A 24,974-nucleotide genomic window follows, 5' to 3' on the forward strand; every position below is an offset into this window, starting at 1 on the left:
CGCCTTTAGTCAAGTCGTGCAGCTGGGGAATGCTTGTGATGTCCAATGTAAAACTTCTCTTTATTCCTCCCACTTTCTTACAGACTAATCTGACCTTTTTCTTCACTTCTTCTTCGGGGCCCCGTCGTCGATCGCAGCTCGCCGGCGATGTCCACCTTCCTGTTTCTGCTACACACTTCCGCTCCCTCCTTCTTCTCCTTCTTCACTTCCGCTTCTTCAGACTGGCGCACGCGTGCACGACCGCTTGCCGTTGAACGGCCCGAGCGGTTTAGGCTTTCAGGATTTTTGTGATATTTACTTGTAGAGTCAAAACAGATCAGTAAACTTCACTTATTTGTGTATTACACTTTTTTAAAAGATTACATTTTTGCGGTAACACTCTCAACTTTTACGCGCACGATCACATCACTCAACTTTTTGTTGCTAATTTCATTAAGACTTTCGTCGAGCCAATTCTCTACGTTGAAGCCAGACTTGTCCTCCAGACCTCTTCGCCGAGCCATGCCAGACCCCGAACTCCTAAGTCCCGGGTGGACTCTTCACGGCGGCTAAGTCCCGGCGGACTCTTCACAGCGGCTAAGTCCCGGCGGACTGCGGCCTCCACCGCTAAGTCCGGCTGGACTGGGGCCTCTACTACTGGTGGCTGCTGGCGGGTCCGGCTGGTCTGGGGCTTCTTCAGGATCTGGAACTGGACTGGGCTTGAACTGGCTGGAACTGACTGGAACTAACTGGAACTAACTGCCCTCCTCAAGAATTTTGGAGTTTTTATAGTCAGTCCCCGAAAACTCTACTAAATTTTGTTCTACTAAAAGTGGTCCGTTTCGATGAGAAGCATCGATGAACCTCATGAATTAAATTATGCAGACCTCTGCAATTCTTCGTGACTTTCCGTATGGTGTAGTGAGTACACCTCAAAATCGGAAGTCATGGGTTCGAACCATTGTCGTGAAACTTTAAATTATGTTATTGGAATATCAAAATTATGTTCCTAAAACATTCTCCAAAATGTTGGTCAATAATGAGAAGGTCGAATTCTCCATTGAACAAACATGTCAATGAATTTGGTTAAGCCACACCCTCAATTTCCCCTGTGTAATAACATCGCACATTCATAATTGAAAGCTTAACCATTTTTTTTTTGATTGCCTAACAATTGGCGAAATTTAATAAAGGGCTTTTCAGGTGAGGATGACTCATGATCCACACCTGTACATAAGCTTAATTATTTGTCGCGCAACGCGAGTCGACGTGTAAAATTATTTATGCTTGCGTAAGCGCGCATGATCAGAACTGTGGTGAGGTTCGAAAAATGGACAAATTTAATGATTTAAATTTGAGGTCGCTGCACCGTCCAAGGTGGCTCTCCTACGGCGCGTCGTCGATGGACCCGTCCGCTGCTCGTCCTGGCCTCACCACAGATGGTTACGGCTGTGGCCTTCGGTACACCGTCGAGGGTGCCCGGAATCCCCGGATAGGCACAGGTCGAGCAGGTTATCCCGGTAACGGTTGCGTTCGGGGAGACTCGAGGTGGTTTGAGTCCCCGGTAGGTGTCCGCGACACGGGTGAGCCGTCGTTGGTACTGAGACGGTTATCACCAAACACAAGGGGTCCTGGCAGTAGATGGTTTTGAGGTTAGGGTCGTGACGGTTGGGTTTTGGGGTGGGTAGGGATCTTTGGGCGTACTGTGGAGACTACTGGCGTACCTGGTGTCCTCCAAATCAACTCCTGCACTCTAGCAACTCGGTGTTGCTCTCCTACTGGTCCAGCTGGTGATGCTGGGCACTGATGGGCACTATTGGGCACTATTAAAAATAACTTGGCGGAACAGATGGTAGTCGATCGATCTGTTCGCTTTGGCGTCGTCCGGGGAATAGAACGATTCCGCGGACTCCCAGAATAATGGCGGTCCTAGTTCTTCCCCTTGCCTCCCCATCTTCATCCGAGCCTTCACCCCTGATCCCCATCCTTCCTGTCACGACTCCTTTCGCCTCCCCGCCCACAGCTAACAGCTCCTCTGGTGGCGGGTTATGGAAGTTCGTTGGTAGCGCTGGCTGCACACTGGGATGTTGTTGTTGGACGATGAGCCGGGTCTTCGCTGGGAGAAAACCACCAGACACACAAACACTACCCAAGCATGGTATTTTTACGAATTTACTACGCGATAGCCGCGGAGACCTTCACTAGTGAAGTCCCGACGGTTACACTCTCCCCCAGCTCGGGTAAAAAAAATACTTGAGAGCAAGGATTTTTTTTTTTTCAACTCAAAAATTCGTTTTATTTGTGAATTTTTTGCGAGTCCCCAACCGGTGCGGCCTAGCTGAACCTTCCAAACCAAGCATAACGAACACAGGACCGGAATTCACTACCTTTACGGTAGCTCATGAAACATTTCACCATTCAAATCTGACCTCTAACATCCAAAAATATATAAGAAACATGTGAGATTTGCGAAGTATTGTGATAGGAATTATCGGGGTCATAAGGCTTCAACGAAGGATAAAATCCCTCTCCGCGCTGTTTAGCAGGTCAAACCTGTGTCCTCAACGTATATTTCAACTCCGGCCTCCAGCGAATAATCCATCTATATACTTCGTGGTAACTCACCAATTGTTGAAAAGGTAATTAGCAAAAACATTAAAATTAACGAAATCACTACAAGAAAATAAATTAAATAACACATGCACATGAACATTTTAAAATTCAATAAATAGCATGCAAATAAATAAATTTTAAAAAAAATAATAAGTTTATGACTGGGGCTCCGGAGCAATTATATACAAAAGTAAAGTCATGTGTGACTATACATGAAATATTTCAACGTTGTCGGAGTTGCTTTTTAGTACACTATCTCGAGATCTCGTTATCACCGTTGTGTCTGTGTGCATGCGATCTTATCAGGGAACTCACAGAATCTGTCAATCATCTGTCACTAAAATGTGCTTTAAGATGCTGTAAACATGTGAAAAGTGTGTTGAGATTTTAATTGGAGAATTTTTGGGTGCGCGCGGGGCGAAAATCGGTTTTATCATGTTTATTTTCGTACGAAATTTAATGGCCATGTTGATCTCTGTGGATAACAACGATTTTCGCTTGGTAATCCCTGAAAATTCCCTCTTAAAACTCAACACTAAACTCTATGACTATGAAAACGTAAGTATGGTGAACAGTAGCAATCTATGTTTCCCGATTGTTAATTGACAGTATATTTTATAATTTGAAAATTCTAGTGATCGTGACATAAACAGTGAATAGTTTCCCTAACAAGTCCGCCTCTTCCCTTTAAACACATTCACACACACTGCTGCAGATCAAATTATGTTTACAATCTTGCATGCAAGTTATGTAAACGCGCACAGGATGAAATGCACTTGCACTCTCTCCCTCTCATTCATTCATAGAAAACTTTTACAACTCCTCTCTCCTCTCCGTTCATTCATAAATATTCTTTTGCTGGTACCAGATTTTAAAATCATTCAAAACAAATTAAAACGATAAATTCATTGATTTTTTAATTTTTTTGCTAGCTTTTTGGAACGATCCTTGATTTGTCGTACGTAGTGTACCTAATGACACCCACGTACTGGTTCCTAAGCGCGGTGCATCCACTATGCCACCTACTTTTTGGATTTTCCTGACATTTCCCGCCCGAACGCTGCAGACCTTCTTGGAGTTGACAAACTGGAGTAGTCATTGTGGTTTGGTTGAGCGTTTTAGCAGAATGCATTACTATGAATACAAAGAGACGAGTTGTTCCTTTTAATTCCGCTATATATTTTTAATATCTTGACAGATACGTATTTCGTCTACTACTTGCAGACTTCATCAGTGTTCTGTTCTCGACTGAAGGTTCATCGCTGGGGTATCCGTATTTGTAGTTACTGTAGGTACTACCTCCTTGTTCTTCTTTGGTGCCTGTATAGGTAACAGCTTAAACAGCCACGTTGAGCCGTTACCTGAATCCTTGTTGAGTAAACGTTTGTTGCCTGCCTTGAAGATTTCCAAACTTTCGGCGACAGCAAGCTTCGATGGGTTCGTGATGTGTCTTAAGATGACCGCGTCGCTAGTTGTGATGTTATGTTTCTCCTTGATGATGTGTTCGGCTACTGCTGACTTGAAATGGGGGACAAATCCTTTCCGTATTTCCTCCTTGGCAATTCTGACATCGGTGTCTATATGTTCGCCCAACCTGGTTTGCAGCAATCTCTTAGTTTGTCCAATGTAGCTCATATCACAGTGGCCGCAGGATACCTCGTAAATGCCGGGTTTGCCTAAAGTCGGTATGGGGTCTTTCGTTGAACCTAAGATGGATTCCAACTGGCTGTTTCTACTACTGAACACTAAATCGATGCCGAATTTAGCCAGTTTTTGTCGTAATGGGCGTGTTATCCTGTAGTCGAATTCTACTGCTGCTCTTCGTAGTGGCTCTACTGGTGGTGTAAGGGTTGTGAGTGACGTTCTGTGGAGTTTTCTTTCCTTCTTATCGATGATTGCTTGGATAGTTGTTCTGCTGTAACCGTTGATTTCCGCTGTTTCAAAAATGTACTCCAATTCTTTTTGTTTTCCTGCTTCGCTGAGGGGTAAAGTTGTCATCCTATGTATAAAATAATGGTATGCTGCCATCTTGTGTTGGAATGAATGGTTTGACGTGGCTGGGATTGTTCTTCTGGTGTTTGTTGGCTTCCTGTAGATCTCGAAAGAAAACGAAGATGGGCAACCTGGTTCTCTTAGGATCAGGATGTCTAAGAAAGGTAACTTTCCTTCGACTTCCATTTCGTAAGTGAACTTGATGCTTCTGCGTGCACTGTTTATGGTGTCCAGTACCGTTGTTAGTGAATCCCTTTTGATGATGCAGAAGACGTCATCCACGTATCTCCACCAACGTTCTGGTAGTAGGTTTTTGGTCTGTAGTTCGTGTTCCAAAGCAGCCATATAAACATCGCTCAGGAACGGTGACAGTGGGTTACCCATCGATGCTCCCATCCTCTGTTGGTAGATGCAATCCCTGAACTGGAAGTAGCTCTGTTCCATGCATAATTTGACGAATGTTATATACTGGATCGTTTTTTGTCTCCATGGTTCTCCCTCGTATTGTGATTGCAGCCAATCCCGTAGAGTTCCTATTGCGTTGTTTACTGGTATGCTTGGGAACAATGCTTTTACAACTCTACGGGATTGGCTGCAACGCAATAGGAACTCTACGGGATTGGCTGCAATCACAATACGAGGGAGAACCATGGAGACAAAAAACGATCCAGTATATAACATTCGTCAAATTATGCATGGAACAGAGCTACTTCCAGTTCAGGGATTGCATCTACCAACAGAGGATGGGAGCATCGATGGGTAACCCACTGTCACCGTTCCTGAGCGATGTTTATATGGCTGCTTTGGAACACGAACTACAGACCAAAAACCTACTACCAGAACGTTGGTGGAGATACGTGGATGACGTCTTCTGCATCATCAAAAGGGATTCACTAACAACGGTACTGGACACCATAAACAGTGCACGCAGAAGCATCAAGTTCACTTACGAAATGGAAGTCGAAGGAAAGTTACCTTTCTTAGACATCCTGATCCTAAGAGAACCAGGTTGCCCATCTTCGTTTTCTTTCGAGATCTACAGGAAGCCAACAAACACCAGAAGAACAATCCCAGCCACGTCAAACCATTCATTCCAACACAAGATGGCAGCATACCATTATTTTATACATAGGATGACAACTTTACCCCTCAGCGAAGCAGGAAAACAAAAAGAATTGGAGTACATTTTTGAAACAGCGGAAATCAACGGTTACAGCAGAACAACTATCCAAGCAATCATCGATAAGAAGGAAAGAAAACTCCACAGAACGTCACTCACAACCCTTACACCACCAGTAGAGCCACTACGAAGAGCAGCAGTAGAATTCGACTACAGGATAACACGCCCATTACGACAAAAACTGGCTAAATTCGGCATCGATTTAGTGTTCAGTAGTAGAAACAGCCAGTTGGAATCCATCTTAGGTTCAACGAAAGACCCCATACCGACTTTAGGCAAACCCGGCATTTACGAGGTATCCTGCGGCCACTGTGATATGAGCTACATTGGACAAACTAAGAGATTGCTGCAAACCAGGTTGGGCGAACATATAGACACCGATGTCAGAATTGCCAAGGAGGAAATACGGAAAGGATTTGTCCCCCATTTCAAGTCAGCAGTAGCCGAACACATCATCAAGGAGAAACATAACATCACAACTAGCGACGCGGTCATCTTAAGACACATCACGAACCCATCGAAGCTTGCTGTCGCCGAAAGTTTGGAAATCTTCAAGGCAGGCAACAAACGTTTACTCAACAAGGATTCAGGTAACGGCTCAACGTGGCTGTTTAAGCTGTTACCTATACAGGCACCAAAGAAGAACAAGGAGGTAGTACCTACAGTAACTACAAATACGGATACCCCAGCGATGAACCTTCAGTCGAGAACAGAACACTGATGAAGTCTGCAAGTAGTAGACGAAATACGTATCTGTCAAGATATTAAAAATATATAGCGGAATTAAAAGGAACAACTCGTCTCTTTGTATTCATTGGAGTAGTCAATTGGTTTAGGAAAAAGGTTTGATCATAACTCGTACCGTACCTCAATTTCAATCCGCGGTTCAGCTTTCGGTGACTAAATGTAGGTTTTGTTTTAGGTCCTTTACGCCTTGAGATCGGCAGCCGAGAACACGCCGAGGGACTTTCCGTTCAAGTCCGACACCTCGTACGAGCTGGTGCCCTTCTTACGGACGATGATGCACGGTGTGTACTGGGGTCCGAGCTTGGCGTTGTATTGGTCTCCTGCCGACGACTGACGAAAGCTTTTTTTATACACACGCTGACCCACATCGAAACTTGGTGAGTATCGCTGGTGTCTGAGGTCGTACTTCCGTTTCGTCTCCTCGTGAGCTTTTTTCAGCTGCTCTCTCACGAACTCATAAATTCTCTTCGATACTCCGTCGAATTTTTTCATTCTCTCTTCCTCGCTGAGTTCTTGCTCCTTCTCAAGCCTGTGATCCGATCCCTTACTGATGATCTCGTGACCAAAAACGACGCAATGCGGACTAAATTTAGTCGTCGAGTGAATGGTGTTATTAAGCACGAACTCGATTTCCGACAATTTTGTGTCCCAAACTAGGGGGGTGCCACTTAAGGTTTTCGGAGCGGATTTGGATCGGCTCCAGAATTTTCAGACCCGATCCAACTTTTAAACAAGATATGGTTAACTTTTTTGAGAGTGCAGATTTTGACGTTTTGAAACTTCAAGCTGTTTGTTTATGTTTTGTTTATATTTATCAAACGTGGTCGCGGAAAAAAGGATGGTTTTCGTGGCCGATTCCGAACGTTATTAGGTTCGCGGAAGGAACTAGAACGGCCCGGTCTACGAAGAGTTGCTGGCGATAATCGCGGATAAGCCAGTGTTTATTGTCATGGTTCCCGAGGAGGAATTTCTATGGCAGCTGCTTCAGGGAATGATTCCCACTTTGGTTCGATCTTGGTAGCGGTGTCCCCTACAGGGCATTTCCGGAATCTATCGTGAGCAAGTACCGCAGGAAGCGGGAGCACCAAGTGGAAAGTTTGAAAGAGAGGCAGGTCTCGGCGAAGCAAAGGCCAGTCGGATCGCATCCTGTAGGAAGGAATGTCCGCAGAGGATCCATCCCGTTTCCCTATGCCTGAATGATGAATGATTCATTTAAAATGTTGGCTATTGAAAAGGAGCTGATGGACCTTTTGCCACGGGCCGAGGAATACTTTGGCTGTATCCGGTTGAAAGCTGGCCTCCCGAAAGCGATCAACAAATAATTAAACCTTACCTGTCATGATGAATTCTTTCCCTTTCCAGAGCTGTCATCCATAAGCAACGCTTACTCCAACGTAATTTATTCCCAACGAGCAAGGCCAGGCGCGAACTTCAGCAAGAATTTGTGTTGATCACATGGCTTTCTACCTCTTCGCGGCGACCGCTACCGAGGACCTGAAGGAGCGGCGGCGAACTCTAGCAACAGCAACCTAAACCGGCCCATCAAGGATTCCAGTCGTACTCGGGCATGAAGTCGAGCCAACCCCCAAGTTCTTCTAGCAACTAACAGTCCGGCCAGTAATCATCGTCGGCGAACGCTGGCTCTGGTAACGCCAATGCCATGGGCCATTTCGCTGAAAAAGGCGAACGTGCTCGGTCCAGCCGGACTCGGTCTTCCGACGAGTATATACGGCAAAAACCCCACAAACTTGCTTGCCCTTACCTGCCATCTAGTCACCGAGGGCTAGCCGCAGACTGGTCGGACAAATTCATCAACCCGGTAGCTGCGTCGACCTCGCCTGCTGCCGTCCCAGTTGCACCTTCATCCTACCCCTAGTTTATGTCCTATCCATCGTCGGCCGTCCCCGTACCAGTTATGAAACAGCTCGATCCACTGCACCAACGGTACATGATGCTGAACCAGAAACTCGGCCTGGACACTCGGAATACACAAGACCCCGTACGGTAAAGGCGGTGGTGACAGCATGGCCTTGGCGACGACAACGTGGTGGTGGCGGCGTGGGCGTAGATGTCGTGATTCGTGAAGCGGAACGGACCCGTAGTTTGGGGCACATCACGGGAGCTACCAATGGGGGAGGCGGGCAACGGTGATTTTAATTTTAAAGTGTCTTTTTTTCGCGCGTTTATTTAGTGAAAGTGGGTGTTTAGAGGCAGGGAATAATGGTGTTTTGAAATTACATAGAAAATCTTGAATATTGAGAAGATTCTGGCTCATTGAGAGCAAATCGATCAGGCCAATTATAAAAGTATGTACAATTTTAGTGTAAAATTTGTAATGCTAGGTGCTAGGTAACACATTATATTTGTAATCTTACTGAAAAATTACTGTATTTAACTAGAATTGCTCTCAATAAAATGAAATCTTCTCGTCCTCGAGCGGGTAGTCGTACGTGATCTCCTTGTTGACGCCGATCGGCTGCTACGAGTAGATCACAATCTTCTTCTCCAACTCGATCGTGATGACCTTGGTGTAGCAGTTGGGCTTTGGAAGAGAAGAGAATTGAAAAGGATTAGAAATGGAATCAGAACTCAACTATGCAGAATCTTCTCACATTGCAACTGTGGTTGATGAACCGGGCCAGGTTGCCATAGTTGGACGCCTCGATGATGGTCTCTGCCGTACCGCACAGACTGAGGTATGTGGCCTTTTCCCGCGGGTCTATCTTGCAGAAGCTTTGCGTTCGCACCGACCCCGTCGAGTGCTGTTTGATGTTCATATCTTTGGCGGATGTACTGAACGTCCTCGGCGTCGAACCCGCGAGATAGGAAATTGTACAGCATGGACATCTGTGTCCGGATATCCCGCTCGTGGTACTTGGGCCGGGCATGAACGTGAACTTCTGCTGACCTGCTAACCTGCGGCAAACGTAAGCAGGGCCTGCTGCTACGAAAAAGTGGCTGCCGCGGCGGCAAAGGTTTGTAGTGTAGCTGCTGCCACCGCAGCTGCTTTGTCCTTCTTGTACTTGGCCTTGGGGGCGTTCGGGTCTTCCTTTGGTCGACCTGCAGATCGCTGGGTGGGGACGACTGGCGCGACCTCAGTCGCAGTCGGCTGCTGCTGCTGCTGAACCTCCATGGGCAGAAACTGGTGGGTTGCCGTTTCGGACAGATCGAACGCGACCTGGTACACACCACCCTTGACTGTCGAGTAGTTCGGCGACGGCCAGCGGGTCTTCTAGGAAGATAAGACGCGATCAGACACCGCGATCAGGAACGCCCAGACTGCTGTACAGGCAAACCAAGCAGCACAGCACCGTGTTGTGGATGAAACTGTTCTGGATGATACTCAAGATGACCTGCGGGAAGGAATATAATTATGTTGAGGTTTAGATCATCACATTAGGAATCTTTAACTGAAAAATATACGCCAACATCCGGGTAATTACGTACTCCTTCATAAGCGAAGACTCCACCACGTCCATCCGGTGCGTCTGCAGTGTGATCCCCAGCGCCTGCCAAAACTGACCGGATTTTCCTCCAGTTCGAACCCCAACTGCCTGTAATCAATGCACTTGACGATTATTGTGTCCAAACAATTTGAAATGACGAGAACATCGCTGCCAAATCCGTCCAGATTTCCCGGACTTGCCTAGTAATTTTCTCAGCGCGTCCTTTTCCCATCGATTCTGCACAACACTTGCTAAATTTAATCCCAACTTATTCAGCAAACCTTCTCACAATCCACCGGAACCGATTCCAACACCAATTCCTTCACGGACACGCGCAGAAATAATCCGATTTAGAGATTTTTTGCAACGGAAACAAAAACACGACGTTTGTTTTGTTTTGCAAATTAAAGTTTGACAGCTTGTACACGGTAGAGTGAACTTAACGATTTTTAGCTCAAAACGTTCATAGTTTCAGATCGGATTCGGAGCGAGTTTCGAAGCGTTTGGAGGGTTTGGAGCCGATCAAGCGGTTTCAAACCCGAGAAACCTGCCGGAACCTAAGTGGCACCCCCCTAGGTCCCAAAGCTTCTGGTCAAGCTTCACGTACGATCGAATCATAGCGTTGATGGTGCGGTTAAGACGTTCCACCGGGTTCGCCTGACTTCGGTGCCGCGCATTAGCCCAGTGCTGAACATCATAACGTTCCAGCAAACTCTGGAACTCTTTCGACAAAAACGTCGTCGCGTTGTCACTGATTAGGATTTGGGGAGTGGACAGTCGTCGAAACCACAACTCTTCCAGAATCTTGCAAGCACTAATCGCAGAAATCTTTTTCACGGGAACAAGCAGGCAATATTTAGAAAATAGATCCATGATCACTAATAAATGGGCGTTGCCCTGCTTGCTCCGTGGCAGAGACTGGATATAGTCGATGCATATGATCTGGAAGGGTCGCGTAGCGACACGCTGTTTCCCCATTTCCGGCGCAGTTGACTTCGTAGACGGTTTGTTTACTTTGCACGGCTCGCACTTCGCGATGTACTTCCTAACATCCGATGACAACCGTGGCCAGTAGTACCGTTGTTTGATCTTCTCAACACACTTGTCAAACCCAATGTGGAGATTCTCGTCGTGTTCTTCCTTCAATATCCGGTTTCTCAGCGAGACTGGAATACACTGTTTCCACTCGAAACGATAGTCCATGACGTCAGACTTTGCTGCGACAAACTTGTAGAGCTTGCCGTCCTCGATCCGGAAGTCCGTGTACTTCTCGGGATCGTCCTTGACGGCGGCGAATAGTTTCCGGTACCAACCGTCCTCGGGCTCTTCTTCAAGACTCTCGATGGATCGGGAGAGCGCGTCCGGAACTATGTTGTCCTTGCCTTTGCGATGCTTAATCTCCATGTCGTATTGTTGGAGGAGGATACTCCACCGACTCAACCGAGAAGAAGACCGCCACTTAGATCGCATAATAAAAGTCAGGGCTGAAGAATCGGTCACCAAGTTGAACCTCGTACCTTCAATGTAACACCTGAACTTTTCTATGCTTCGAAGTGCGGCTAAGCCTTCCTTCTCGGCTGCGTGGTAGTGGAGTTCCGCCCCCTTCAATTTCTCAGAAAAGTAAGCAATCACTTTCTCCTCCCCATTATGCACCTGTGTGAGGACGCCAGCGATAGCGTTGTCCGACGCGTCCGTTTGGACGGTGAATGGAAGCGTAAAGTTAGGATTTGCCATCACAGGGGCAGAAATGAGCCGCTCTTTGATGGTCTTAAATGCACAATCAGCTGCCGTGTTCCATACCACCCTCTTTGGCTTATTTTTCAATAAGTCAGTGAGAGGTGATGTAATTTCACTAAAATTTGCGATGAACCGTCGGTAATAATTGGCCATACCGAGGAATCGACGTAATTGTCTTACCGAGTGAGGAACCTGATATCCGATGATCGCTTGGACGCGATCAGGATTAGGTCGTAGCCCATCTTGGGACAGAATGTACCCAAGATACGGTAACTCCTGGCAGCAAAATTTTGATTTTTGAAGATTGATGCATAAGTTGGCTTCCTTCAAGCGTTTCGCTAACTCCCTCAACCTTTGCACATGCTCGTCAAACGTTTGACTCGCAACGACGATATCGTCTAAATAAACGAAAATCGCCGGCTCTAACGCACCATGACCTAGGACTTTGTCCATCAATTTACTAAGCGAGGCGGGACTATTAACCAACCCAAACGGAAGCCGTTTGAATTGGAACAGCCCCATGCCTGGTATCATAAAAGCTGTGTACTTCCTTGACTCCGGATCAAGCGGAACCTGTAAGAAAGCTTGTGACAGGTCAATGGTGGACAGATATTTCACCGGACCGAGATGACTCAAGATCCGGTTCTGGTGCGGTAATGGGTACGCATCCCTTTTTGTTCGCTCATTAAGTTTTCTCGCATCCAAACAAAGTCTAATTTCGTCAGTATCGCGCTTTTTAACTGGCACAACCGGAAGTGCCCAGTCGGACTCCGACGGTTCTATAATCCCTTCACGAATCATCTTCTCGACTGCTAGGTGGATCTTCCGGTGGATCTCCGGACTCCACGGATAAGGATTCTGCCTCACCGGATCCGCGTGAACAAATTCTTCTTTCAATTCTATCTTGTGTTCCATCTTGTTGGTCTGGTTCAAGAGACCTGGCTCCGCCACCAGAAACAGTTTTCTAATCTCCTCCAGCTCGCGGTTCTGTTCGTCTGACAACGTTTCCTCGTCGTCCAGACCTTCGTGTGCTCCATCATCCAAAAATGCAATCATCTCGTTCTGTACTGCTGGTCGAATTCCAAATTTCAACCAGAAATCGTAGCCTAAAACACATCTACGGTGCAGTTTTGGGGCGATCAGGACATTCAGCAATTTAGTGCAGCCGTTGAACGTGAATGGAATCTCTACACTCCCAAGGACTTCCAGATCATCTCCCGCGGCTGTTTTCAAGTTGACATCCGAAGGTTCAAGCTTCAGATTCAACGCTTTCATGATCTTCTTCGCACCGACCCCTAAAACTGTCCGTTGTGCTCCGCTGTCCAGAAGCCCAATCACGCCAATTCCCATGAGCTCGACTCTCGTGAATGGCCTGGCGTCTCCACTGAGTTTGACGAGCATCGAAGCAATCTCGTCGCTCTCGGTGGCCTGGCCCACCTGCGAGTATCCTAACTCCTGAAGTGTGGCTGACACGTCTTCTTCTTCAGCAAGAGGTTTTTCGGCTTCGTTGATGCGACTGCTCTGCCTCACTGAGCAGTCCGTCGCACGTTTTTTGATTCACAAAAAGGACAATCTTTGGTTGGAAACCCTGGAAAACCACAGTTCTCACAAAAAGTTTTCCTCGTCTCGTCACAGTCCTGGAACCTATGTCCTTCATCGTGGCAGTTGAAACATACACCCTTTTTAATAGGAATGTACGCCTTCAAAATCCTTTGAAGGGGGTCAGTTCCGCTCGGACCTGGTCTTGATTCCTCCGGTTTTCGTTCCGGTCTTGAACCACTCTCCTGCTTAGCTGACGGTCTCGGTTGGAATTGAGGTTTCCCACCTGAAGGAGGAGGTTTTCCACCTTGTTGGGTTGGGAAACTCTGCTTAATCGGTGGTTTGTAGTTTGGGTTGAAGTTTTTTCCTTGGTAACCAGTCTTTTGGCCACCTTGGTTCTCCTGGAAACGGTTCTCCTGAAAACGGTTCTCCTGAAAACGGTTCCCTCCATTTCCGCCTCTCTGGTACGACTGCTGCTGTCCAATTTCCTCGATCTTTGCGTTCCTTCTCGGTGGGTAGTTGTTTTCTTTGGTGTTGTTGTTGTAAATTTGCCAGTTGATCGAATCAAACTGTTTTCCAAATTCTCGCATAGCTGGAATTGTTTTGATTTTGGCGGCAAGCATCGCCGTCTTGCAATCCTCCCTGGTGTTCCTGAACAATAGCTTAAATTTCCGATCCGAATCCCACTGAACCGACATGTTCCGGAAAATTCGCACCATGTCCAGATAATAATCCTGGAATTTCTCCTTCGGACCTTGTTTCCGCATGGTCGCCTGGCGCTCGTACTGGTAGTCAATATCCACTGGCAAGAACTCATTCTTAAGTTCTTCTACCAGATTTTTCCACGTCCTCAGCTCGTTGTTACTGTTGACTTCCATGAACCACGCCCTCGCTTTACGCGTAAACAGGTGATGTGCAGACATGAAAAGCTCGTCGTCATCAAACTTCTCCGATCTCGCGTTAAATTCTACCTCCTTAATGAACTCATTCAACCTTCTACCGTTGTCCATCCCGTCGTACGTCACAGACCATTTGTGCACTGGCAACCGCCTATTGTGCGAAACATTTTCCGATCTGCTCCCCGACGCCTGGTTGAACTTCGAATTTTGTTCACTACCCCTGAGACTGTCGAACGACCCGTACTTTTTCTTGATCCATTCACAAAAATCAACTGATTTTTGTGCTTTCCCTTGCTCACTTTGCAGAGAGTCCTCATTCACCTGTGTGCTGTTGGAAGCTTTCTCTCTCAATGCCTTAGTTGCGACAGCGTTGCTCGCTTCTAAAACTGCCATTCGTTCCATTAGCAGAGCCACCGTATTCGTCAACTTCTCATTTTCATTCATAAGTCCTGAGACGATCTCATTCGCAGCTTTATTGGGTTGTTTACTTCCACCAACTACACCAATCTCCGCCAGTTTGTTTTGCTCATCTACTACGCTCACGCTCTCTCCAAACACTCCAATCTCTCCAATCACTCTATTATCCCCAATCACTCTTGACTCTCTCTGCAATTCTTGTTCTCCCTCAACTAGGTCTTCGTTCGACTCGATCTCATCTTGCTCCTCATTCTCTCCAGGTTCTCCATCCTCCCGAAGTTTGCGTAAGCTTTCATTCAAAATCGAAAGTTCAGCACTTCGCACCTCCGGGTGAGGAGAGAACAGAGAGAAATATACTCTCAACATTTTCAAACTTCCGCTCGCCATCATACCAATGCTACCCAAATCTGCTTTCTCTTTCGCGTGAGCTTTTGCTCGCTCTAAACGGAACAAGCAGTGGAGTAGCCTAGTCTTCCAATTTTGATCAGGGACCTTTTTTTTCTTTGGACCTTCCAAAGCCAAAATTATTTGTGACACTTTTTCGTCACAACACCGTAATTCAAACAACAACGAACTCCAAGCTGGTTTATAATTATTTTCTCGATTTTCTCTTTCAGTTCTCAACATTCCACGCAACATACGAATGCATTGACTGCGCGACACTCCTGCTGTATTGACCTCGCGGATGGTTAATTCATGCTCCAACTCATCATCAAGCAAATGATTTGCATCCATCGAGTAGTATTGGGCTCGAAGAGTATCGTGTTCCATTTTGAAAATGCGTAGAAAAAATCAACAAATTTAAAATTTAAAAAGAACGATCACTACAAATTCAAACAGTAATAATAAATTAACAAAAAATATATTTGAAATTAGTACGTAAGTTTGTAATGAAGCATTCGTTCAAACGAATTGCTTCAAAAGCTAATAAATAATCACTTTCCTTGTTGTTTTATTTCAACTATCCGAACGATCACCACACACAGACAAAACAATGTGCTCCAAACAATCTCGATTCAATTTAATCTTTAACAACTTCGACCTTCTTTTCAACAATCGCCCTTCTCACACAATTTTGGACATCAGAACCCCTTCAATGAAAAATGGAATGATCAATCGCAGTGTAAAGAGAATGTAATTTGGTCGCACTAGTGCGAACGTTATTCTAGGCTGGCTGGGCGTTTTCCCAGAGACGCCTGCGTTGGTTGGTTCTTCACAAGCAATTCTTCCCAAGCTGGATTACCCTTGAAAACTGACTAAAGGTTTGTGTTGGGCGCCAAAGTGTAACTTACGGGGTTGTCCGACTACTGAGCGTCACAGAGACTCCCAGAGTTCAAGGCCCTCAGGGTCGGCACGCCTTTAGTCAAGTCGCGCAGCTGGGGAATGCTTGTGATGTCCAATGTAAAACTCCAGGTGTGCGGTCCAAAACTCTACACACTTTATTCTCTCTCTCTACACTTCTCTTTATTCCTCCCACTTTCTTACAGACTAATCTGACCTTTTTCTTCACTTCTTCTTCGGGGCCCCGTCGTCGATCGCAGCTCGCCGGCGATGTCCACCTTCCTGTTTCTGCTACACACTTCCGCTCCCTCCTTCTTCTCCTTCTTCACTTCCGCTTCTTCAGACTGGCGCACGCGTGCACGACCGCTTGCCGTCCAAGGTGGCTCTCCTACGGCGCGTCGTCGATGGACCCGTCCGCTGCTCGTCCTGGCCTCACCACAGATGGTTACGGCTGTGGCCTTCGGTACACCGTCGAGGGTGCCCGGAATCCCCGGATAGGCACAGGTCGAGCAGGTTATCCCGGTAACGGTTGCGTTCGGGGAGACTCGAGGTGGTTTGAGTCCCCGGTAGGTGTCCGCGACACGGGTGAGCCGTCGTTGGTACTGAGACGGTTATCACCAAACACAAGGGGTCCTGGCAGTAGATGGTTTTGAGGTTAGGGTCGTGACGGTTGGGTTTTGGGGTGGGTAGGGATCTTTGGGCGTACTGTGGAGACTACTGGCGTACCTGGTGTCCTCCAAATCAACTCCTGCACTCTAGCAACTCGGTGTTGCTCTCCTACTGGTCCAGCTGGTGATGCTGGGCACTGATGGGCACTATTGGGCACTATTAAAAATAACTTGGCGGAACAGATGGTAGTCGATCGATCTGTTCGCTTTGGCGTCGTCCGGGGAATAGAACGATTCCGCGGACTCCCAGAATAATGGCGGTCCTAGTTCTTCCCCTTGCCTCCCCATCTTCATCCGAGCCTTCACCCCTGATCCCCATCCTTCCTGTCACGACTCCTTTCGCCTCCCCGCCCACAGCTAACAGCACCTCTGGTGGCGGGTTATGGAAGTTCGTTGGTAGCGCTGGCTGCACACTGGGATGTTGTTGTTGGACGATGAGCCGGGTCTTCGCTGGGAGAAAACCACCAGACACACAAACACTACCCAAGCATGGTATTTTTACGAATTTACTACGCGATAGCCGCGGAGACCTTCACTAGTGAAGTCCCGACGGTTACAAACCAAACAGTGAGTTTTGCAAAAAAGTCATTTTTTCAAACGTAACATCGCCGAGATCAGAAGATCCCAAAGCGTTGCCAGCAGAAAAATTTTCAAATGAAATTTGAGGTACCTGCCCAATTTGAAGATTGTTAGAGGATTTAAAATTCGTGGATGAACCCGAACCCGAAACGACGTTGGCATAAGAAATGCCATTGCTGTTACCTAACTTTTCCACGGTAGGGGTATTGTTCGAGTGAGACAGCACGAACGTTTGATTTAAAGATGCAGGTACAACCTGACTTTGAGAAAATTTCGGTTTGGATTTCGGCTGATGCTTAGCACGAGAATCCAAAACCTTTTTTCGGATGGGGCAATCCCAGAAATTTGATTTGTGATTTCCACCACAATTTGCACATTTAAATTGGGTGACTTCTTTCACGGGACAATTGTCCTTGTCGTGAGAAGAATCCCCGCAAACCATGCATTTTGGAACCATGGCGCAATGATCAGTACCGTGACCGAATGCCTGGCAACGCCGGCACTGGGTCAGATTCTGGCCATTACCGCCATGTTTCTTAAAATGCTCCCACTTTACCCGTACATGGAACAAAAACTGTACTTTGTCCAAAAGTTTCAAATTTTTGATTTCATTTCTGTTGAAATGAATCAGATAAAATTGTGAAGTCAAACCAAAGCGAGAAATATTCCCGTTTGATTTTTTCTTCATTGGTATTACTTGGGATGGGGCAAAGCCAAGCAACACCTTAAGTTCATTTTTGATCTCATCCACCGACAAGTCGTTGGAGAGACCTTTCAGGACCGCCTTGAATGGACGAGCATTCTTGGTCTCATACGTGTAGAAATTGTGTTTGTGGTTTTTCAAATAACCAACAAAAGTTTGGTGATCTTGTAAAGATTCCGTCAACAAGCGACATTCTCCTCTTCGACCAAGCTGGAACGAAACCTTCAAATTGCAAGTTTCCTTGCAATTCTTCAGTTGCGTTCGAAAGCTGGCCAAATCGGAGACGGAAGTCACTACAATTGGCGGAGCCTTTACTCGTTTCTCGACGGCAGAAGGCTCAGTACGAGGAGAAGGATCCTTGTCAACAGTTTCGGATAAAACACCGAAACTGTTTGCCAATGGAATTGGAGGATTGACCTCACTTTCAGAATCAGAATCAGACCTCGGATGAGGCTGTTTTCTTTTTCTGTTTCCGTTAGCCGATTTAGCGTTCAAACGCTTCACCGACGTAACGACCAAATCTTCAGAAGATTTGCGTTTACCTTTGTTTTGACGCATTTTGCAAGCAAAGTTCTCTTAAAAAGATGGCTTCGTTTGTAAAATACAACAAAATTTCAGGTGGGGTTAGTCTTGAAAAGACTGTTTAGAATTTTGGAAAGTAACTCAGGTAGTCTTTAAAAACTGGGTGCTGAAAAGACAGAATGCGTAACGTGATTTTCGAAAGCTCCCCACTGCTCCCCACTAATACATCTGCACTACAGCTGTAAACATAAACAAAGTAGAAGGCTATGTTCAAGCTCAAGCGTGACATATTTTTTGCTGCTGAAGTGAATTATTATGAAACATTTTGGATCTGTTGATGTTGATGTTTTAGATGAAAAATTAAGTGCTTCGCACTTTTTTCTTCGTAGACTAAACAATGGGCGGCCAAAAGAGGCCTTTTTTGTTTTCCACGTGATGAAAAATTGTGTCAAAAGTGGGTGGAATTTCGTGAATCAGAAGAGCAACCGAATGGATGTTCCGAGATTATGTATCTTTGATGTGTAGTGATAATATCGGAGTATCCAATATTATTTGGAAAGTACTATTGATAGTTATTGATAATTCGTCGCTAACATTTAAAAAAGCGTCATAAACATAGATTTTGTAGAAATAGCGATTATAAAATTTTAGCGACGAATTATGCCAAACTCGATTTCAAACCTCTTATTAAGATGTTTTGACTTCGAATACCTCAATAGTAGCCTGTCCCATTTTGAGGTCATGTCGAGGAATTTCAGGTGCTCACTTCTTAAATGGTAGATTATGATGTTAGGAACAATGTTTTCTTAGACAAGAAAAAATAATAAAATACTTTCTCGCACCCCCTAGTCGATTTACTGAAAAAAGTCACTTTTTTGAACAAATTTTCTAAAATCGCTTGGAATCAATACAAAAACTGTTTCGATCAGGTGTGTATTATCTTCAAACGATAGGTTTTTGTCCATAGATTAAGATGCACTATCAATATTGGACGAAAATTTAAGTTTTTGGACTCTCCCAGGCGGATTTGTGTCGAAAAAATCGCATTTTTTCGAAACTTTTTTCAGAAATGTTCATTTAATTCAGGGTAGCCTATTTTTCCCAGTGAAACCAATACGTGCAGCTTGTAGGAAATTTCATGGCGAACATTTTTCTCTCTGAGAAAATGCAATTTCGACACTCCAGAGCCAAGATATTTGAGTTTTAGTGAGGAAAAAAGTGCCAATTTTCAAAATTTCTCAGAATTCTGAAGCAAGGCCTACTAATTACACGATGTAGCAAGCACATGTCTCAAAGGTCAGGGTATGCTTTTTATAGTAATTTTGGCCGCTGAATCCGAATCTGAAATCAAATTTCGTGCAAACAGTGATGTTTTGGAGCTACACCCTTTTGGAATGTTATTTGCGTGTTTAAGAGGTAGTTTTTGTAAATATTGCTCGGTTTGTTGTCGTATCAAGGTGCTCCGATTTGGATGAAACTTTCAGCGTTTGTTTGTCTATACATGAGATGAACTCATGCCAGTTTGGAGTTTGAATTTTCCGAGGATTTCGAATATGACAAAAGTGAGACTAAACAACAGGACAATAACTAACATTGTAAAATGTTTGTTATAGAAAAATCGAAAAACTATGAGAAAAACTGCGATTGGCCAAAAAAGTTATTACCGTAGGCTTATAGTCCATGAAATTCCCTAACTTGAACTAAAAGAGTATGGGTGTTGGAGGCTGTTGCAAAAATATATTGAGGTTTAAAAAAAACAATTTTTAACAGTAATTTGCAAAAGCTATGAGAAAAAGTTAAACCAATCTTGGATGTCTATGGCTCATTTTGAAGTGCTTCAAAAGACCATTCAAATGCATCTAAGATAGTTGAAATTGATGAAGTTTTACTTAAATACGAGCAATTTTAAGATTTTTTATGTTTTTTGGACCTCAATCTTCAATGCCCGTTTTACCCCACTTCCCTTTGTCTTAGAGGGCTCATTTTTGGCATGAGTTTATCTCATGTATAGACAAACAAACGCTGAAAGTTTCATCCAAATCGGAGCACCTCGATACGACTCTAGAACAAACCGAGCAATATTTACAAAAACTGCCTCTTAAACACGCAAATAACATTCCAAAAGGGTGTAGCTCCAAAACATCACTGTTTGCACGAAATTTGATTTCAGATTCGGATTCAGCGGCCAAAATTACTATAAAAAGCATACCTTGACCTTTGAGACATGTGCTTGCTACATCGTGTAATTAGTAGGCCTTGCTTCAGAATTCTGAGAAATTTTGAAAATTGGCACTTTTTTCCTCACTAAAACTCAAATATCTTGGCTCTGGAGTGTCGAAATTGCATTTTCTCAGAGAGAAAAATGTTCGCCATGAAATTTCCTACAAGCTGCACGTATTGGTTTCACTGGGAAAAATAGGCTACCCTGAATTAAATGAACATTTCTGAAAAAAGTTTCGAAAAAATGCGATTTTTTCGACACAAATCCGCCTGGGAGAGTCCAAAAACTTAAATTTTCGTCCAATATTGATAGTGCATCTTAATCTATGGACAAAAACCTATCGTTTGAAGATAATACACACCTGATCGAAACAGTTTTTGTATTGATTCCAAGCGATTTTAGAAAATTTGTTCAAAAAAGTGACTTTTTTCAGTAAATCGACTAGGGGGTGCGAGAAAGTATTTTATTATTTTTTCTTGTCTAAGAAAACATTGTTCCTAACATCATAATCTACCATTTAAGAAGTGAGCACCTGAAATTCCTCGACATGACCTCAAAATGGGACAGGCTACTCAATAGTCATCGATTTTTTTTTATTCCTGACTAAATAAATTTTAGATCGATCACAATACTTGCCACTTCTTGGTATAATTATGCGAACAGTAAATTGGTTCCGCTTTGACAGTTCTAAATTGAGGCCGCTTTGCGGACAACTATTCTGCACCCAGTTTAAAAAGACTGTGAATTTTGTTTGAAATAACTCTGAGCTTAGGTAGTAAAAAATACCGCAGCTCTAGTGTCCGTTCACCACGAAGGTTCGCAAGACACTCATTGAATTTTTCATCAAAAACCCTAATGGATAACGTACCCTAGTGCTTTTGTTGTGGGCTCTCATTTGACAACCGTGCTAATGTCGACTGTTGTCGGTTTGCTTTAGTCGGAATAATGTTGCCATCCCCCCGGAATCCGACCGGCAGAACCGGTTTTGGACACCGTGGCCACCGGGAACCTGCTATAACCGAAAAAAGTTCTTTTTGAGGCCCCTACTTTGAGGACCTGTATCTCCGAAACGATTGCACATAGCAGGTTGCTTCCGGTTGCATTCGCCAAATAATAACCTGAATTTTAAGCCCCAGAAAAAAAATGGTCCAACTGGTGGCCACTGGTTCCGGTAACCCGGAACTTCCGAAAAACTCGATTTTTGCAGTTTTTGACATAAACCGTCACACTGACCAGTCTTTTGAAACGGATTATTTTGCAAATCATTGCAGAAGGATACTACATACTACCCCTGACTGTTTGGTATCGGTTCTGGGTCTGGCCAACTGTGGCTAATCTGGACCCGGTTCCAGGGTACCACTAAAACGGTTCCAATAATTGTTACTCTAGAAACCCGTCATGTTGCATATCAAACTTCATGAAATTGCATGTTTTGACCATCTGAGGTCATGCCGATGTCCTCTGACTCATCCTGGTCACTCCGGAACCGGTTACCGGTGGCCACTGGGGGACACTATCGGAACATGCAATGAACCCTATCATCCGACGTATCAAACTTCATGAAATTGAAAGTTATGACCATGGTTATGGTCATGCCGATGTCCCCTGACCCAACCTGGTCACTCCGGAACCGGCTACCGGTGGCCACTGAGGGACACTATCGGAATATGCAATGAACCCTATCATCCGACGTGTCAAACTTCATGAAATTGAAAGTTATGACCATCTGAGATCATGCCGATGTCCTGGTCACTCCGGAACCAGTTACCGGTAGCCACTGAGGGACACTATCGGAATATGCAATGAACCTGTTCGGTCCTGCGACCGAAGTTTTTGACGTTTTGGAGAAGAATGATGAGTTAGCGCAGTGTCCAACCCCAAGCCTACTACGATCGCCCAGCCGAAAGCATCGACAGATCCTCGAGGAACGCGCGCCGTTAGCGGAGAGTTGTGGAGAGCAGAAACGACGAGAAAGGGAGAGAGAAAAAGCGCGCGCTCGGCGCGCAGCAACGAAAGAGAGTGAAAACGAGCAGCATTACAGTCCACGAGTTCGGAGAGTGAAGACTTTTAAAAGTGAGGACACAAGTGCAGGCCAAGATGGCGGCCTGAAGGGCTTTCATGACTGGACGAGAAGTGAAAAACAAGATGGCTACTTGGAGCGTCTTGTGAGAAGTGGTGCAAATAGTGCTAAAACAACAAACGGAAGTGAAAACGAGTGGTTCCTACAAGAGGAAAAGTGGCTTAAACAAGCAAACGTGATTCCGGCATTGCTCAACTTGTGTTTTGGTGGTGAACGGCAACCAGTTTGCGTTCTTCTTCTTCTTTTCAATCTGAGCAATGTTGGTGATTGTCGTGATAAGGACCAGCTTGTGACGATGCACTACCTTCCTTTTTCTAAGCAATCATATCCACAAGAGAAACGATCACTAGTTGTGTTGGTCCGAGCCGGGATTTGAACCTCGATCTAACGCTTACTAGGCGGGAGCGTTACCACTAGGCTACGGGCCACGACACCTTAGGAAGGCGACCTATGGAATGTTAAAATTAACCTTAACATGTTAACATTAAGTTGGGAATGAAATTGCCACTGAATCCGCTTTGTAAATTCCGGCCCCGATACTCTTTAAGGGTGTTCCCCTCAGGAACTGGGAAAGATTTACTTTTTTTACTTAATGTCGGTGATTTCGAGTGTGAGTGTGAAGAACAAACCCGAGGAAGATGTGGCGAAAAAAGTGAAGCTCGACAACTACTACGTGGAGTGGCATTTCTATCACGACCAAATACTGGATCTGGTCGATTATGAGGAGTTGCAACACCACATGGAAGACTGCAATGTTTTCGAGGATCAGTACGCGCTGGTGCTGATCGCCCTGGAGACCGTGACCCTGGCGCAAACACATCAAGAGAGAGTGGTCCACAAGCAGCAACCGTTGAAGGTCCCGGTGTCCAGCTCCGACACCTACCTCACGGCACAGGGCAACGTGTTGGAGCGATCTGAGGTTGCAAGTGACTCATCGAAGAGTGGTGAGCATCCAGAGCCTGTCGGAGAACCAAAGACCATGGCGCACAATTCCCACGTGGCCACGACAGCAGAGAATGTTTCAGCACGATGTGAATTCTGTGCTGGCGAACACATCAACTGTGGCTGCCCCGATTTCGCCAACTGTTTCAACTGTCTGCAGAAGGGGCACAACGCCAAAGAGTGCAGGTTGAAGAACTCCTGCCGAAAATGTGAGAAGCGCCACCACACGTTGCTGTCCTTCGAGAACGCTCAGCCAGCCAGATCGTCACACGCCCAGTCTGAGTCCAAGCTCGAGGAGTCGAAGCCGAACAAGATACCGGAGCCCGAGTCAGTAGTAGTGGAGAAAACAGCAAGTGGCTCGTCCGCAATGTCATGTGTGGGCAACCAGCTTCGAGACGACTCCAAGGTGATCCTGATGACAGCCATCGCGCAGGTAATGGACAGCAGCGGCGCAAAGCATCAGTGACGTACCCTCCTGGATTGCGCCTCGCAGGTTGGCACCAGCCGCGCTGGTCTTGCCTCGAAACTGGATCAACCTGCAAGATCGGTGAACACTGTAGTTGGCGGTGCAAATGGTAAACGCAGCAACATCACTCACGATGTAAGCGTACCTTTGCATTCTCTGTATGGTGATTTCCGAGCCTCTGTGGATTGCCTGGTCATGGAAGAGGTAACCAGCAATCTACCAATCGTGTTGGAGGACGTTTCCAGCTGGGAACTTCCTTGCGGGATTCAACTGGCGGATTCCTCGTTCTACGTCACAGGGGAGGTGGACATCCTTCTAGGGGCCAAACGCAAATTTGGTGTTGGATTTCCGGAGCTGCGGGAGACAAACTTTGGTTGGGTGATAGTGGGGGCTCGCTTGAAAGAGTTCCCCGCAATGCAAAAATGAAAAACAATTTGAAGTAAATAAATGAATGTGATCAGTTACACGCAGAAAAAAGAATTATCAATTCGATAAATTTCTGACATCAATTCGATAAATAAAATTATCGGTTGGCAACCAATAATTTATTTTATCAAAATCAATAAGTTTTCTTGTCAATTTGACAACCGAAATTTATCATTTTGACAAACTGTATTATCAATTTGATAAGCGTCATAAAAGAAACGTCACTTGCAAAATGTATCTAATTGATAAAAATATTGATCGTTTTGATAAATATTTTTATCAAAACTATAAAGTGTTTTTATCGAAATGAAAATTATATTTATCAACATTTTCTTGATGTTTTTTTCTTTTTTCTTTAATTTCAAATGAAACAAAAGCAAAATACATCTAGATAATTGTTTTTATTCTCATAAATGTGCGAATTTATCCTTCTGCTCAATTTTCTGACGCATTCTGGCTCTTCTTGCTATCTACGGTGATTTCCAAATATGCATTAACGACGTCGTTGATCTTGTACTGGGCAATGTGCTCGGAGAA

The 24,974-nt window shown here is 45.2% G+C and overlaps 1 protein-coding gene, 1 long non-coding RNA gene and 1 pseudogene across 2 annotated transcripts; 1 reads left to right on the top strand and 2 right to left on the bottom strand.

Annotated features, from left to right (window-relative positions):
• Nucleotides 1-320: 320 nt before the first annotated feature.
• Nucleotides 321-2,535, bottom strand: LOC128093641 (uncharacterized). Its single transcript, XR_008212655.1, has 2 exons — nt 1,704-2,535; nt 321-1,610 (listed from the first exon to the last, which is right to left on the bottom strand). It is a non-coding gene; the product is annotated as an uncharacterized LOC128093641 (long non-coding RNA).
• A 2,653-nt stretch (nt 2,536-5,188) lies between these two features.
• Nucleotides 5,189-15,328, top strand: LOC128093602 (uncharacterized). Its single transcript, XM_052711045.1, has 3 exons — nt 5,189-6,607; nt 6,687-6,888; nt 15,167-15,328. Exon 1 carries the CDS (start codon nt 5,280-5,282, stop codon nt 6,483-6,485), a length of 1,206 nt encoding a protein of 401 aa, XP_052567005.1. The 5' UTR covers nt 5,189-5,279; the 3' UTR covers nt 6,486-6,607; nt 6,687-6,888; nt 15,167-15,328.
• Nucleotides 6,906-9,990, bottom strand: LOC120429740 (uncharacterized; annotated as a pseudogene).
• Nucleotides 15,329-24,974: the final 9,646 nt, after the last annotated feature.

This window comes from Culex pipiens, chromosome 1, assembly GCF_016801865.2.
Source record: "Culex pipiens pallens isolate TS chromosome 1, TS_CPP_V2, whole genome shotgun sequence".
Taxonomy (NCBI): Eukaryota; Metazoa; Arthropoda; class Insecta; order Diptera; family Culicidae; genus Culex; species Culex pipiens.

What these genes read in the sequence shown, in the direction of transcription:
- LOC128093602 (XM_052711045.1), top strand. Translation starts at nt 5,280, where the DNA reads ATGGAACAGAGCTACTTCCAGTTCAGGGATTGCATCTACCAACAGAGG.